Source organism: Aulonocara sp. 'chitande type north' Nkhata Bay, linkage group LG10 (assembly GCF_057382095.1).
Source record: "Aulonocara sp. 'chitande type north' Nkhata Bay isolate Kocher_YH1m ecotype deep benthic linkage group LG10, A_spYH_male_GT1.1, whole genome shotgun sequence".
NCBI lineage: Eukaryota > Metazoa > Chordata > Actinopteri > Cichliformes > Cichlidae > Aulonocara > Aulonocara sp. 'chitande type north' Nkhata Bay.
Genome location: NC_141353.1, coordinates 612258 through 627943, shown reverse-complemented (window position 1 = coordinate 627943; position 15686 = coordinate 612258). Strand labels below are relative to the sequence as shown.

The following is a 15686-nucleotide window of genomic DNA, read 5'->3' as shown; positions in this document are numbered from 1 at the left end:
TAAAAAATCAGCATGTCTGATGCTTCAGTTATTTAATCTTATTAAGGTCGGCTTCATTTGCCCAAAAACTTTGTGAAAGAATATTTTCTTCATGTAAAAAAGAAAATGAATGTGTGACATTAACTTTGTTCTAGTGACCGTGTGCGTGTTTGTCAAAGATATATTTTTAATTTGTCCCGTAGTCTGGTTCGTGTGACCGATGGAGCCAGCCTTTGTCTCTCTGATTGTGTCTGTCTCTCTGTGCAGGTCTGGGTGATGGATGGGGGCAGTCAACAAGGTTCAGTCCTCTGGACAACATGGCAAAGGAGCTGGGTACCCACCTTTTACAAGTCAGTATAACCAATAACCCACCATGTCATCGTTCTATGCTCTTACACAGTTTCCTCTAACTTATCACGTGTTGTATGAAACTGACGCCGTGTGTAAAATGAGATTACTGCGTGCGAGTGCTGGTGTGCTTTGATATGACAAAGAGCTAAATTTGGACTTAAACGATTATTTTTCCTTAAATGATTTGGGTTCCTCTGACATTTGCATTTTACACCACATCTGGGAATGACTTTTGATGCAATGATGCAATATGGTCCTCATATCTCTGCAGAAGAAAGATAAGAATATCATATGAATTAAATGATGGTGTCAGCACATAGCTAACAGTTTCCTGGGACACACGAGATGATTTCCTCCTGCACACAGCCATCCTGATGACAGATTCAGATAACTCTATTAACCCCAGTTTGTTTACAGCATATCCAAACTACCTGCTCACACAACCTGCAGTCTTTAAATACTAATCACAAGCACTGATGCATGTCAAGGTACAGATCAACAAACCATGAGGTCAAGAATAAATATATTAAAAGTACAAATGTCTAAATTCTCCCTGTCAGCGTTAAGTCATCTAACGGCTGAGGGATGGAAGGATTTTAAGCTTCTGTTTGTTCTACATTCGGTTACAAGGTTACGGTGACCTGAGACAACATCCTGGACTCAGATGAAAAAATATGTCTAGGATGGATAATCATGTTTCTTGCCTTCTTTATTTTCCCAGAGTGAACCCAAAGCTCTCTTCTCCCTGTGAGTTTGGAGCAGGGCTTAACAGTACTGCTGAGGGAGTTTCTGCCCTTGATAGAAAAACACTGAATAAAAGAACATTTTAAGACTTTCTATAAATGCACAATATAAACTTTCTTATTAACATTAAAAGATTTCAATCTTCTTAACAAGTATATTCTCTGTTGAACCTGTTTTATGAAGGACTATGTGTTCATATCAAACTTGAGTTGATGGTCAAAGACTGCTCTGTTTGTAACCTCCACTTCACAAATTTGGGTAAAACAGTGCCATGGACAGGCTCAGGACCTGGAAGCATGGAAATCAAATGGGGTGGCCAAATTAAAGCCTTTAAAAAAACAAACTCATATGCAGGTGTTACATATGGTTAAATGATTCAAATGCAGTAAGTATACACGTGTTTCTATAACTTAGTTATTTCTGTAGCCCACATAATTAAACATTTCAATTACATAACACACGTGAACTTTGATTAGATGTACTGTACAGCCTGTATAATGAATAAATATGTAGCCCAATAAGTATAAAATCCAGAAAGCTACACAACATGGGGCGGTTCACATACAAACACAAGTCTAACTGAAGTTTTTGTTAGAAAAAATAAAATTGTTGCTTAAATTTACACCAAATGTCAGAAATCTGCACCGTCATGAACAAGAATTTAAATCTAATTTTTTCATGATTTCACCCTCTGAGGTCCAAAATGTCCAGTTTTCACTGCTTTTGATTTTACATTTGTATTTCACAATGTTTTTTTTGTCATCATTTTCAGCTCAACCTCACGTGTCTGAATTTGCAGTTATTTTTTCATTGACATACTGTATTAACACAACTGATCTGAAATCACACACAAAATATAAGATCCTAGTAGTAGTTATATTATTTTACTGTGAAAAACACAGAAATGTTTAGTAAATGATTTATTATATATAACTTGAAATGCAAATTTAACGTGTAAATTTTGAAAAAGCTGTGCACATATTTGTAAACAGTAAAGTTATATACAACTATTTATCTATGGTACATTTTTCCACCGATAGGAAAGAGGTGGCTTTTGTTCTTTCTTTACTGTTTTTTATGCTGTCCTGAGAAAATGCTTTTTTAAAAACTGCTTATACTTCTTTTTTTAATCATAACTCTGGATTTAGTGGCCTGTCATTAAAATGTAAAAACTGGTGTATACTTTGAAGTCCGAACCTTCAAAACAAGCTGAAACACAGACTCAGCGTGGCTGCAGCTTGTTGCTATGTCAGCTTACATCAGTCATGTGATTTGGAGGTGCAGTGTGTCCATGGACCACAGAGGGTTAATAACACTCACCTTCATTCCATTTCCAGACCAACCCACCACCTGTGTAAAATCTGAAATGCCCATGGTGTTGTTCAAATGTGCTCTGGCACGGTCATAGGCATCTGTTGCTACTGACAACAAGAAGTAAAGCCGGTCCACGCTATGGGCTGAACCATTTGTGGTGGTGGTCAGTTCAATTTTATTCAATTTTAATTGCTGCTGGGATCAAAGTGTTAATGCTACCTTATTTTAATAAACAACACTGTCATATGCATAGGGGTGGCAAGAGATCAGTTTAGGGTGGCACATGCCACCCCTCTAGATCCGCCCCTGCCTTGAAGCAAGGACAAGAGGACAGTGTCATCAGAAAACGTAATTATGAATCTTTTCTCATACCAAGTCCAGCAGCTGTTGGTTTACATCAGGGGTGGGCAATTCCAGGCCTCGAGGGCCGGTGTCCTGCAGGTTTTAGATCTCACCCTGGGTCAACACACCTGAATCACATGATGAGTTCATTACCAGGCCTCTGGAGAACTTCAAGACATGTTGAGGAGGTAATTTAGCCATTTGGATCAGCTGTGTTGGATCAAGGACACGTCTAAAACCTGCAGGACCTCGAGGCCTGGAGTTGCCCACCCCTGGTTTACATACTAAAAAGAACTGGCAAATGTGTAAATGAGTGGTGGACCGATTTATATATACTGTATAAGTTCTCCGTTTTCATGTCTCAGACTGCTTATTGTGTCTGGGGTTTTTTTGGTGTCTACATTGATGGTTCTTTTAAATTGAATAAGCAGGTGAGTGCAGCAGTTCAGTCCTGCTTCTTTCAGTTAAGACAGCTGGCCAAGGTAAAGCCATCCCTCCCGGCTAACGTCTTTGAGCGTGTTATTCACCTTTTTCTTACTTGCAGGTTGGACTACTGCAATTCATTGTGTTATGGTCTAGATCAGGCCTCCATCCATCGTCTTCAGATGGTTCAAAATGCAGCTGCTCGCCTGTTAACTGGTACCGAACGGGGAGAGCATATAACCCCAGTTTTAGCTTCTTTACACTGGCTTCCTGTCTCCTACAGGATCCAATTTAAACTTTTACTTTTTGTTTTTAAGTCACTTAATGCCTGAGCTCCTCCTTACCTGTCTGAGCTCCTCTCTGCCTATGCTCCAGGAAAAACCACGAGGTCCAGCTCAAAACTAATGTTGTCCATCTCACGGACTAATCTCAAATCTCGTGGTGATAGATCCTTCTCTGTGGCAGGTCCCAGACTTTGGAATAGTCTCCCCTTAAATATTAGATCTGCACAAACACTTGAGCAATTTAAATCATTACTAAAGATACATTTCTATGCCCTGGCTTTTAACACACTATGACCCAAGCATTTTGGTCTTATTTGAATTAGTTTAGTTATTGTTTTAATTCTTTTATTGTCCTATTATTGTTTTTTATTGTTAATATTGTATTACATTGTTGCTTTGTAATATCATTTTTATATTGTTAAGCACTTTGTGCAGCATCGGCTGTTTGAAATGTGCTATATAAATAAACTTGACCTTGACCTTAAAGGACACAATAATACTTTTTAGGATCTTTTCAAAGGTTTCCATTACTAGTCATGCAAGTACAGCTGTTATGCATTAGCATACTGATTAATGGAGGGCATATTTTTGATTCCCTGCCAGGGAGCTGTAAGGTTTTTATTTCTATAATTCACCTCAATTTTAGCCTTATACTTTGTTTAGCGTTTTTAATTTCGTACCTCTCTGGAGAAAGCTTTTTTCTCAGGAACGTCTCCACATCTGTATATCAGTTTCTTTGTTATTGATGAATGCTTTGATTTCCTTGGTTATCCAACGTTTCTTTTTTGGATAAATAACTTTTTAGGTGGAGTCCAGACAAAAGTGATATATGATGAGTCCAATGTTCCCTCTAAGCTGCGCACTGCTGGCTCGCTCTCTGCGCACAGAAAATCTGCGTTGCACACAAAAAAAAATCTAACCTGAATTGAAATGAAAATAAATCCGTTAACAATTCTGTTCTGCATGTTAGTCAGTGACTGGCTGCTCCTGGATGGGATTAGAACGATGCCACCTTATGCCATAATCCAGCCAATGATGCGATTCACATTCGTATGCAGCTAATCAACGTGGCTGACAGGCTATGACAGCGTCCTTATGTGCCGGTGTTTTAGCAAAGCGGCTGATGTGGAGTGAAGCCACGTTAATGACAACGTGTACAACCATTGGAGATGTGAGCAGGACAGACGGAACAACTGACGGACAAAGTGTGGACTTTATACCAGTTTTTAAATCGTGTTGATCGGCCACGTAAAACCAGAGTTATGATAAAATATCTGCAGTGTTTGTTTTTCTTCCTGAATACTGTCGTTGTTTCTATTTACTGAACAATGAGGCGACTGCTGAGTGTTACAGGTGTTACAGCAGTGACACATCTGCTGCTGTCAGGCCTGCAGGTATCAGGCTGTTGTTCTCCTTCATCTCATAGTGGACAGAAATTATTTTTTGGAGCGGCACAAATAATTTGTGTGGCATCAGATTTGATGCAGAACAGCTGATTGTTCTGTAAATAGTTTGAAATGTTTGTTTAAAAAACGCTTTGGCTGCATTTTTAGGTAAACAGCTGCAAAACACTTTGTTGTTTGCATAACTCAGTTACTTTTTTGAAGAAGTAACCATGTAATTAATTGCCCAACATTGGTCATTATTTACTGTATTTGCAGACAGAGTTACAGGACTCTCTCCCACAGACTCATAATACAGTCAGAGCTTTATAAAAAAATAAAAAAGAAGAAGTTGTGTTTTCGAAATTGGAGTTCAGGTTACTTTTCCTTCCAATAGTGTTAACATGCTGCACAGGTCATGAACTAGATTTATTTAAATTTTCATTGTAAGTGGACTAAAGCAGGTAATTAAAAGTAGTCTAACATAAATGCTGTGATTTACGGAGCCCCGCAGGGGACATTGGAGAAAAAAAAATTAACTTTTGCGAGATCTCGCAAAAGTTTTGCGAGATCTCGCAAAACAAACTCGGGATCTCGCAAACCTTTTGCGAGATCTCGCAAAACAAACTCGGGATCTCGCAAAACTTTTAACCACATTCTTCGGACGCCGGCTCGAAGCCGACCGGGAGGTCGAGGCACGATGTGCCGGGAAAGCGGTGTTCCTCCCAGCTGTAGTAGGTCTCGACCTCCCGTTAGCTTCGAGCTAACGGGAAGAATGCGGCTAAAACTTTTGCGAGATCTCGCAAAAGTTTTGCGAGATCTCGCAAAAGGTTTGCGAGATCCCGAGTTTGTTTTGCGAGATCTCGCAAAACTTTTGCGAGATCCCGAGATAGTTTTGCGAGATCTCGCAAAAGTCTGTCTTAATTTTTTTTTCTCCCATGTCCCCTGCGGGGCTCCGTAGTAATTTGATTATTTTAATAAACATGTAACTTGGATGGATTGGATGCTGGCGTGACCACAGTGCACACGTCTGCTGTTGCTCACAGTGGTCCAAGGGACGCTCAGGGAGTTTGTGTGTTCGCTCAGACACGTGAAACATTAGAGGGAACATCGGATGAGACAGATTAACAGAGATCATTAATGTTGTTACCACATGTATTATAAAAATAATACCAGCCAAAGCAAGCCTGAAGAGATGAGATGCTGTGTTCTGACCAGCATCTCACAAGTTATACCTCACATGGGAGTCTCCATGAAGAGGGTGTATGGGTGCAATAAATACACACTGCTGTGGTATGGTGATCGAAGGGAAGGCAGGGGCAACGACGTGGACGCACAACTTGTCACAAATGTTCAGTTTTAAATGTTTAAAATCAAAGATGACGCACTTTTGGGCATCTGGACAAATTGTGTCAAGCCTCTGTGCTACATCAGCAATCAGCAGAGATGCAACAGAGGCATCGTCACACAGATGAATATACACTCAACAAAAATATAAACGCAACACTTTTGTTTTTGCTCCCATTCCCCATGGGATGGACTTAGAGACCTAAAATTCATTCCAGATACACAATATAACCATCCCTCCCAAACAGTGGTCACAAATCAGTCCAAATGTGTGGTAGTGGGCACATCTGCTATATTGAGATAATCCATCCCACCTCACAGGTGTGCCACATCAGGATGCTGATCTGACATCATGAGTAGTGCACAGGTGTACCTCAGACTGCCCACAACAAAAGGCCACCCTGGAATGTGCAGTTTTTTGCGCTATTGGGGGTCTGGGGACCCAGAACCGGTCAGTATCTGGTGTGACCACCATTTGCCTCATGCAGTGCAACACATCGTCGCATGGAGTCTATCAGATTGTCAATTGTGGCCTGTGGAATGTTGGTCCACTCCACTTCAATGGCTGTGCGAGGTTGTTGGATATTCGTGGGAACTGGTACACGCTGTCGTATACGCCGGTCAAGCACATCCCGAACATGCTCAATGGGTGACATGTCCGGTGAGTATGCTGGCCATGCAAGAACTGGGACATTCTCAGCTGCCATCTGCCCTGAACAATGTGAACCATGATTCATCCGTGAAGCGCACACCTCTCCAACGTGCCAGACGCCATCGAATGTGAGCATTTGCCCACACAAGTCTGTTACGGTGACGAGCTGGAGTCAGGTCAAGACCCCGATGAGGACGACGGGCATGCAGTTGAGCGTCCCTGAGACGGTTTCTGACAGTTTGTGCAGAAATTGTTTGGTTGTGCAAACCAATTGTTGCAGCAGCTGTCTGGGTGGCTGGTCTCAGACGATCTTGGAGGTGAACCTGCTGGATGTGGAGGTCCTGGGCTGGTGTGGTTACACGAGGTCTGCGGTTGTGAGGCCGGTTGGATGTGCTGCCATATTCTCTGAAACGCCTGTGGAGACGGCTTATGGTTGAGAAATGAACATTCAATGCACGGGCGACAGATCTGGTTGACATTCCTGCTGTCAGCATGCCAATTGCACGCTCCCTCATTGCTTGTGGCATCTGTGGCATTTTGCTGTGAGACAAAACTGCACATTCCAGGGTGGCCTTTTGTTGTGGGCAGTCTGAGGTACACCTGTGCACTACTCATGATGTCAGATCAGCATCCTGATGTGGCACACCTGTGAGGTGGGATGGATTATCTCAATATAGCAGATGTGCCCACTACCACACATTTGGACTGATTTGTGACCACTGTTTGGGAGGGATGGTTATATTGTGTATCTGGAATGAATTTTAGGTCTCTACGTCCATCCCATGGGGAATGGGAGCAGTAACAAAGGTGTTGCGTTTATATTTTTGTTGAGTGTAAATAATTGTGAAACACATCTGGCGAAATTCACAGGGCAAGTAGAAGCGTCGGAGTGAGACTGTTAACAGCTCAATGTCACGAGAGCTTCTCACGAGCCACCACAGTGTTAAAGGACCGTTTCTGATGTAGAAGCACACACCTCCCCATTGCTTGTTGGTGGTTTCCACTGAACGGTCCAGACACAAAGGGATGCAGTTAGTGCCAGCTCCTTCTCCTGATCTGGATACAGAGCCATGTCTTGATGAAGGCCACAAGTGTTTTTCACGTCATGTTTCAGTGTGACCCAAGCTTTCTAGCTCATCCATCTTTTTCCATAAGGACTATACATTGGACAAGAGCATTGTAGGGAGAACCGGCAGCTTTTGGCAGTCATTAAGGTATGTTTACCTGAATTGTCTTCAAATTCCACCTCATCCAAATGAGCAAAATGCCCTCCATCATCAATAAATGGAAGGCGTTTGGAACCACCAGGACCCTTTCTGGAGCTGGCCACCTCCACCCGACTAGTCTGAGCAACTGGGATAGAAAGGTCTTAGTTATGGAGAATAAGAACCTGATGGTTACTGTGACAAAACTCCAGTATTGCTCTGTGGAGAGCCTAGCAGTAGGACAACCATTTCTGCAGCACTCCTACAGTCAATCCTGCATAGTAGAGTGGCCAGATGGAAGCCATTACTCAGTAACGTGTCTGTGAAGGTTCTCAGTCATCCAGGTCATCGTAGTCAGTAACACATCCAGACACATGACAGCTTGCCTGGAGTTAGCTAAAAAGCACCTGGAGGATACTTAGACCATGAGAAACAAAATACTCTGGTCAGATGAAACAGAGACTGAACTCTTTGCAGACTTGCACACAGGCTTAACCCTGGTTGAACATCTTTGGAGAGATCTAAACATGCATGTGACTGTGCACCAATGCTACACATCCAACCTGATGGACCTTTGGTGGTTCTGCAAAGAAGAGTGAGAGAAACTGCCCTAAATAGGTGTGCCAAGCATGTATCATCATACTCAAAAAAAACTGAGGCTGTATTGTGGCCAAAGGTAAATGGCCTGTATTTGTATAGCGCTTTACTTGGTCCTAAGGACCCCAAAGCGCTTTACACATCCAGTCATCCACCCATTCACATACTGGTGATGGCAGCTACATTGTAGCCACAGCCACCCTGGGGCGCACTGACAGAGGCGAGGCTGCCGGACACTGGCGCCACCGGGCCCTCTGACCACCACCAGTAGGCAACGGGTGAAGTGTTTCGCCCAAGGACACAACGACCGAGACTGTCGGAGCTGGGGCTCGAACCGGCAACCTTCTGATTACAAGGCGAACTCCCAACTCTTGAGCCACGATCGCCCCAAGGTACTTGAACAAAGTACTGAGCAAACTGAAGCACCTCCCACAGGACACTCCGAGAGACAGGGTTGATTGCCTTCTCTAAGTACACAAAACACACGTAGTCTGGTTTTGCAAACTCCCTTGAACCTCAAGTATCCTCAAGAGGATAAGGAGCTGGTCCAGTGTACCATGGCCAGGATGAAAACCGCATTGTTCCTCCTGTATCCGAGGTTCGACTAATGAACGGAATCTTCTTCTCGTGGCATAGACTTTCACAGTGAGGGTGCAAAATGTGATTCACCTATAGTGATAAATCTCTATCATACAAAGAAGAATACACATGATTCTGAATCACTGCCATCTTCTCTGGGCCAAAGCTAATTTAAAATTAACTTTTGTCAGGACTAAGGACTCCAGCTTGTTATCAGCACTCAGTTCGAAACCTGCACCTTTGATAGGAAGGGGGTGCATTCGTGCCTGTGAAATTGGCAGCTTGCACATCTGGAAAAGCACCATCAGTGCCAAAAGCTATGTGTAGCTTTTTCAGTAATACTGTTTGGCGCGGCTAATACTGTCATGACAAGCACCAAAGATTTCAGGCTACAGATCTGCATAGCCGCCTCACCAACAGAGGTGTGGAACATCTTCTCTTCACCCGAGAGTCCAGAACATGCAGCTGCAAATCTGAAATTACACTATGTTGACACTATTCACTCACCCATCCAAATCATTATCAGGTGTCAGAATGACTTTCATGGCCACAGGTGTATAAAATCAAGCACCTAGGCATGAGTTAGACTGCTTCTACTTTTGTGAAAGAAGAGTCACTCTGAGGAGTTTGGTGAATTCTAACATGGTATGTTCAGTCATGAAAATACCTTGTGGGCAAGATGGCGGATGTAGCAGGTGGTGGTGCAGACGTAGCTCCGACTTTCATACGGTTACGATTAAAACCAGATCATATAAAACAACTGATGGAAAGGTAATTGTAGAGGATGAGCTACTTAATTTCCTTGCTGTAAAAATCAAAACTTTAAGTCAGGATGAAATTCTGTTGTTGGCCACGAACACATTTGAATCTGAGGGGATTGAAGCCTCCAAGAAAGTTTTGTTTGAGCTCTGCCTCACTACCTCACAGTCGTTGGATATAAAGCAGCGGTCCCCAACCGGTACCGGTACCGGTCCGTGAGTCATTTGGTGCCGGGCCGCGAGAGTGAGAGTCGGGTGTGAAATGTATGGTTTTCAGGGTTTTTATCGGTTTTCAGCGTTATTTTGTTAGCGTTTTTTTTCGTTAACTCGGTTTTCCTGGGTCTTTTCACATGTGTTATGAATAAATCTTCTTTTTTTCGGTACCGGTACTAGTTTTATTTTGTTGTATTTATCCGTGACACCTTAAAGACCGGTCCGTGAAAATATTGTCGGTCACAAACTGGTCCGTGGCGCAAAAAAAAAGGTTGGGGACCGCTGATATAAAGGACAGCATAAAGACACCAACAATATTAATTTATGTCTGAAAGTGCTGAATGAGTGTGGGGAGAATATCCCAAGATTTGTCTCTCATCACCTGGATGATTTGCCGCCTGTTACATACTCCAGCATGGATGTGTTGTCTACTACAGCGAATGGACCAGCTGTGCGCTGAGGTGGGTGCTTTAAAACATGTAGTTAAACTACAGGCGGATGTCTGCGAGCAAGTTATGACCAATGCTGTGGAGGTCGACCAACGTGTGACTGCTCTTGAGTGTCGGCCTGAGGTACCGGCTGAGCATGTTACACTGAATGGGGTCAGGGACCGCTTCCCACTTTCCCCTGGGGCAGGGGTCGGCAACCCGCGACTCCGGAGCCGCATGCGGCTCTTTAGTCTTTATTTTGCGGCTCCGGGTGGTTTGGGAAAATAAATTAGTATTTAGGTATTTAGCTGAAGTGTATTTTATTTGTGTTTAGTTCTTTTTTTAACTTGTAGTTCTAAATTGGAAGATTATTGTGATTTTGAAATATAAAAATAAAATTATATCTTATTATTTTTTCATTGCTGAAAATAAGCGTCACACTCGCGGAAGCGGTGTACCCCCCGAAACGCCGTGCATTTATCGAGACTTTCAACCCCAGGTAGGCCAATTATGGATCTTCGGATCCACATTATGTCAGCAGCTGTTCTCCACCCTGAACTATGTTAAAAACAAACACCGCTCACGCCTCACAGATGACAGCTTACAGTCCTGGGACCATAAGTCTTATTGTAAACATATCACAGCAGACCCGACGATGTTTGCATGAACACGCTTTTCAGCATCTCTTTATTGACCGCTTTTCACACACGGTTGCTGTGCGCACACAGCCGGCTGTAGCTTTTCAGCTCACAGCCCAACACACACCAACACAACAGTATAGAGATTGAAAGACCACGTGACTTTCGCGCATTGCATGCCGGGAACTCGTGGCAAAACAATCCAAGTACCGCATCAAATGCAAGCATTTGCAGCACCGCAAAACGTTCATTCTTCGGTTCCAATAAATTCTTGCTTTTTCTTTGCCCCCCAAAAAGGTATGTACAAAACGAAGGAGAACAATGCCGGTCCGTACAAAGACAGACTTAATGAAAAGTCAAAGAAAAGATACAAGGAAAAAAATCAAACCAGTGAAAGTGTCAGATCCTTACGAGCACACAGAGGGACAAAAGACGTTAGCGTGCTGCCCAACTTTCACCACGCTCATATTTATAATTACACAGTTCTTGGAGTGAGTGCATACACTCGTGAAGTTTTTAGTAACTTCAGGTCACTGCAACAAGCCCAGGTACAGTTTACCGACGGATGGGTGCAGGACCTTGAAATGCACGTGTAGAAAGTAAAGACCATCGTACGTATCATAAGTTTACCAGTCTCACAAATCTTCTTCATAAATACACATTCGTTAACCGTTTATTAATAGGACCTTTGAACTCAATGGTAATTAATTAGTAGTAGAAATAATTTCTGGTACGCGTTACAGAAATGTAGCAGTGACAATAAGACTGTATGCTGTAATCGTACTGGGCAATTAGTGATACAAAACAACTGTTTTATCCTGTGAATAAAAGTATATGTTTTTGTCAATGTACCATAATAACAGAAGCGAAACACAATATCGTGTCAGGACAATTCACTATTTATGCACAATAAACAAAGGAGCATAGCGCGACAATTTCTGTTCAGCGCCAGACTTCTTTTGCAAATATCTATTTATTTATTTATTTTTAGCAGCATAGTGGTTTTTTTCCAATTACTTTTTAAAAGTCAGGTCAAGGCTCCAAAAGCCCAAAGGCGATATGAGGGTGGCGGCTCACAACAGTTTTTCCTTGCTACATGGATCATTTTAGTTCAGCTTTCCTTTTGTTATATTTCTTTAAGAGTTCAAAATGTGTTAATTACATAAATAAAATGTAATTTGCTCTGTAGCACTTCATGGATTTCATAAGCAACACACTTTAGTTGCTTTCTTTTCAAACAAGCCTTTTGTTGATCTGAGTATTTTATATTCTTTACATTATTTACATTTGATCTTTTACATTGTGCATAATGTCTATTGATTGTATTGTTTATTTTAATATTTGTGTACAGCGCTTTGTGACTGCCTGTCTGTGAAAAGCGCTTAATAAATAAACTTTACTTACTTACTTTAGTTGTTCACACAAAGCATAAAGGTAAAAAAAAAAAACAATATAAACAGTGTTATCTTCATTTTAGATTTCAAAAAGTATTTGCGGCTCCCAGTGTTTTCTTTTGCGTGGAAACCGGGTCCAAGTGGCTCTTTGGATGTTAAAGGTTGCTGACCCCTGCCCTGGGGAAACACCCAGAGGAGCAGTGGGGGAGTCGAAGTAAAGGCGGCCCGCGCGGAAGGCAGAGAGCTGGAGCTTTGGCTGCTTCAAGGACTGGGACAGTTTCAGCGTTTTGTCCGGAGATGTTGCTATGTGGTCAAGATCGGGCTCCGACGACAGCCTCAGGTCGTAATATGGAAACTACTGCAACAACGGAGGATCCCGTTGAGACAGTGCTTCTTACATGCTCCCCACAATGGAGTAAAGTTGTGAAAAATGGCAAGCCTCGTCACAAGCTGGAGAAGGTTAATTCGGGTTCAGGAATGCATGCTGCTACCACTGGACACAATAAGAGGCCTGGACCTGTATCGATTATCGGCACTGGAGCTGTGAGTACAATCAGAACTGTGAAAACTAAATTGGTGAGCGTATTTGCCACTAAATTTGCCCTGGATGTAGATGCAGAAACTCTTGCTCTGTATTTGAGAGAGAAACTCAAAAGAGATGTGACCTGTCAAAAAATTGCTAGTAAACGTAGCAGGTTCGGCTCTTTCAAGGTTACTGCTGAATGTAATGATGTGGGTGAAATGTACAATCCTGAACTCTGGCCTGAAGGGGCTCTGGTCCGGCGTTTTTATGAACCTCGTAAGCCCGGTACGGTGGTGCCAAGCACAGTGGATCCAGCAGGGGAGATAACTGCGCCTTCTGGTACCAACGTATCAACATGAAGATGTCTATCCGGGTATTATCTTACAACTGTCATGGTCTACGTTTGGGACAGAGTGCAGAGGATAGAGCTCGACGGATTGTTGTGGACAGTCTGCTTGCAGAATGTGACATTTTATGCTTGCAGGAGACATGGTTGTCCAAACACGACCTGGGAAAACTTAACTGTCTAAAGGCAAGTTTTTTGGGAGTGGGGGAATCAACAACTGATCTCAGCACAGCTATAGTCAGAGGCAGAATACCTGGAGGGGTTGCTGTGCTTTGGGACAAAAAAATAGACCCTGTGATAAAGCCCGTTAGACTGAATGTAGACTGGTGTATACAATATACACAGAATAATATCAGTTTTATCATTCTTAATATTTATACTCCCTATGAATCTTGTCAAAATGAGCAAGAATACCTCAGTAGGCTGGTTTTATTTATTCAAGTATTCAAGTATATATGTTTTGGGTGATTTTAATGCTGATCTCACAGACAGCAGTTCTCGGTTTGCTGACCACTTAACCCACTTTTGTGAAGTTAACAATCTTATCCTGTCTACCAAAGTGTTACTGCCTGCAGACAGCTATACATACATAAGTGAAGCCTGGCATAGTACATCATGGCTGTGTCAGCCGGTGAACAGCTGTGATCAGCTGATCACGGGGCCGGGGTTAAAAGAGAGACGCCACCCACCTGTTCGCCGCTCAGACATCATTCTCTTCGTGTCAGGAGCTCCGAAACTCTGCCGACGTCAGTCTCCGCCTGATTCAGCAACCGTGAGTGTTTTTCCCTTCAATCCTTTTTCTCTTCCCGGCTCCGCTCGCTCTCTGTCTGTAACGACAGTTCCGAAGCCACGCTTCGCGCACTGATCGTTACTAGAATAACTGCGTGTCTGCTCCCAAACCCACCGCTAGCCGTAGCCGCGCTTGGGTCTAGTCAGCATGCTACACAGGCACGCCGAGCTACTGTGCGTAGCTCGCCCCGCCGTGACAGGATGTCTGAGCCCGCTATAGACCCAGCGGAATTCGAACGGCTGAAAGCCGAAGTTCTATATCTTCGCGGTGTGGTAGATCGGATGTGCACAAAAGTGGAGTCCCTCACCGAAACTGTCCTTCAACTTTCCACTTCCGTCACCTCGCTGCAACGTCAGCCGGCGCCGGTGAGCGCGGAACCCCGGATTGGACTACCAGACAAGTGGAACGGAGTTGATGGCCGGCCTGATGGTTTGCTTGCCACTTTAGACATGCTGTTCGAGTGTCAGCCCACTAAATACGCCACCGCCCGTGCAAAGGTTGCACTGCTAACCTCTCTCTTGTCTGGCCAGGCTCAGGAATGGGCCGCGGCTCTCTACTACAATAAATCGGCAGCTTGCAATGACTATGCCCTGTTTGTGGAGGAATTAAAAAAGACGTTTGTTCCCCCGAGCAGCGAAGTGGAAGTGGAGTCACAGCTGCTTCATCTACGCCAGGGCAGCCGACCCGTCTGTCACTTTGCCTCTCAATTCCGCACCCTGGCCGCTAAGCTACAGTGGGGAGACGCTTCTCTGCGCTCTATTTTTCTGGAGGGACTGGCTGACTACATCCGAGACGAGATGACCGGCCGTGAGGCCCCTAAAACCCTGAATGAGGCCGTGGACCTCGCACTGAAGATTGACCAATGTGTGATGTCGCGGCCTCGCCATACCCCTCGGGTCTTCAAACCCTTCCAGCCTCAGAGGACCACGTCTTCGCGACCTCCACCCCCCTCTGATGGAGCCACGGCTAGCCCAAGCAGCACATCCAGCGAGGAGCCCATGCAGCTGGGTGGACTCCCCAAAGAGGAGAAAGAGAGACGCTGGCGTGAGGGCCTCTGCGCCTACTGTGGATCAGCTCGACACCGTCGTCCCCAGTGCCCGCTACGGCCGGGAAACGACGACGCCAGGTAGACTGCGGGGGTGTCCCACCTGGCCCTTCCCACTCCTCTGACCCCTCTCGTTTTCTGTTACCGGTAACATTTCACCTGAAACACCAACGGCTCTCATCTGAAGCCCTCCTGGACACCGGAGCCGCTGAGAACTTCATCGATCAAAAACTGGCCTCTCGGCTTCGCATTCCGTTGACTTCCGTCGACCGATTCCTCCCGGTGACCTCAGTAGACGGGCGACCACTCCAACCCTACCCGATCCAGTTCCAGACCCAGCCAGTCCGCATGT

At 44.1% G+C, this 15686-nt stretch overlaps 1 protein-coding gene across 1 annotated transcript in view; it reads left to right on the top strand.

The window, feature by feature from the left end:
• The window catches only part of sim2 (SIM bHLH transcription factor 2), a 66982-nt gene that overhangs the window by 13698 nt on the left and 37598 nt on the right, over window positions 1-15686 (top strand). The window contains exon 2 of the mRNA XM_086307593.1: window positions 247-329. Within this exon, the coding sequence (XP_086163719.1) occupies window positions 247-329 (83 nt within the window). The remainder of the gene's footprint in view (window positions 1-246; window positions 330-15686) is intronic.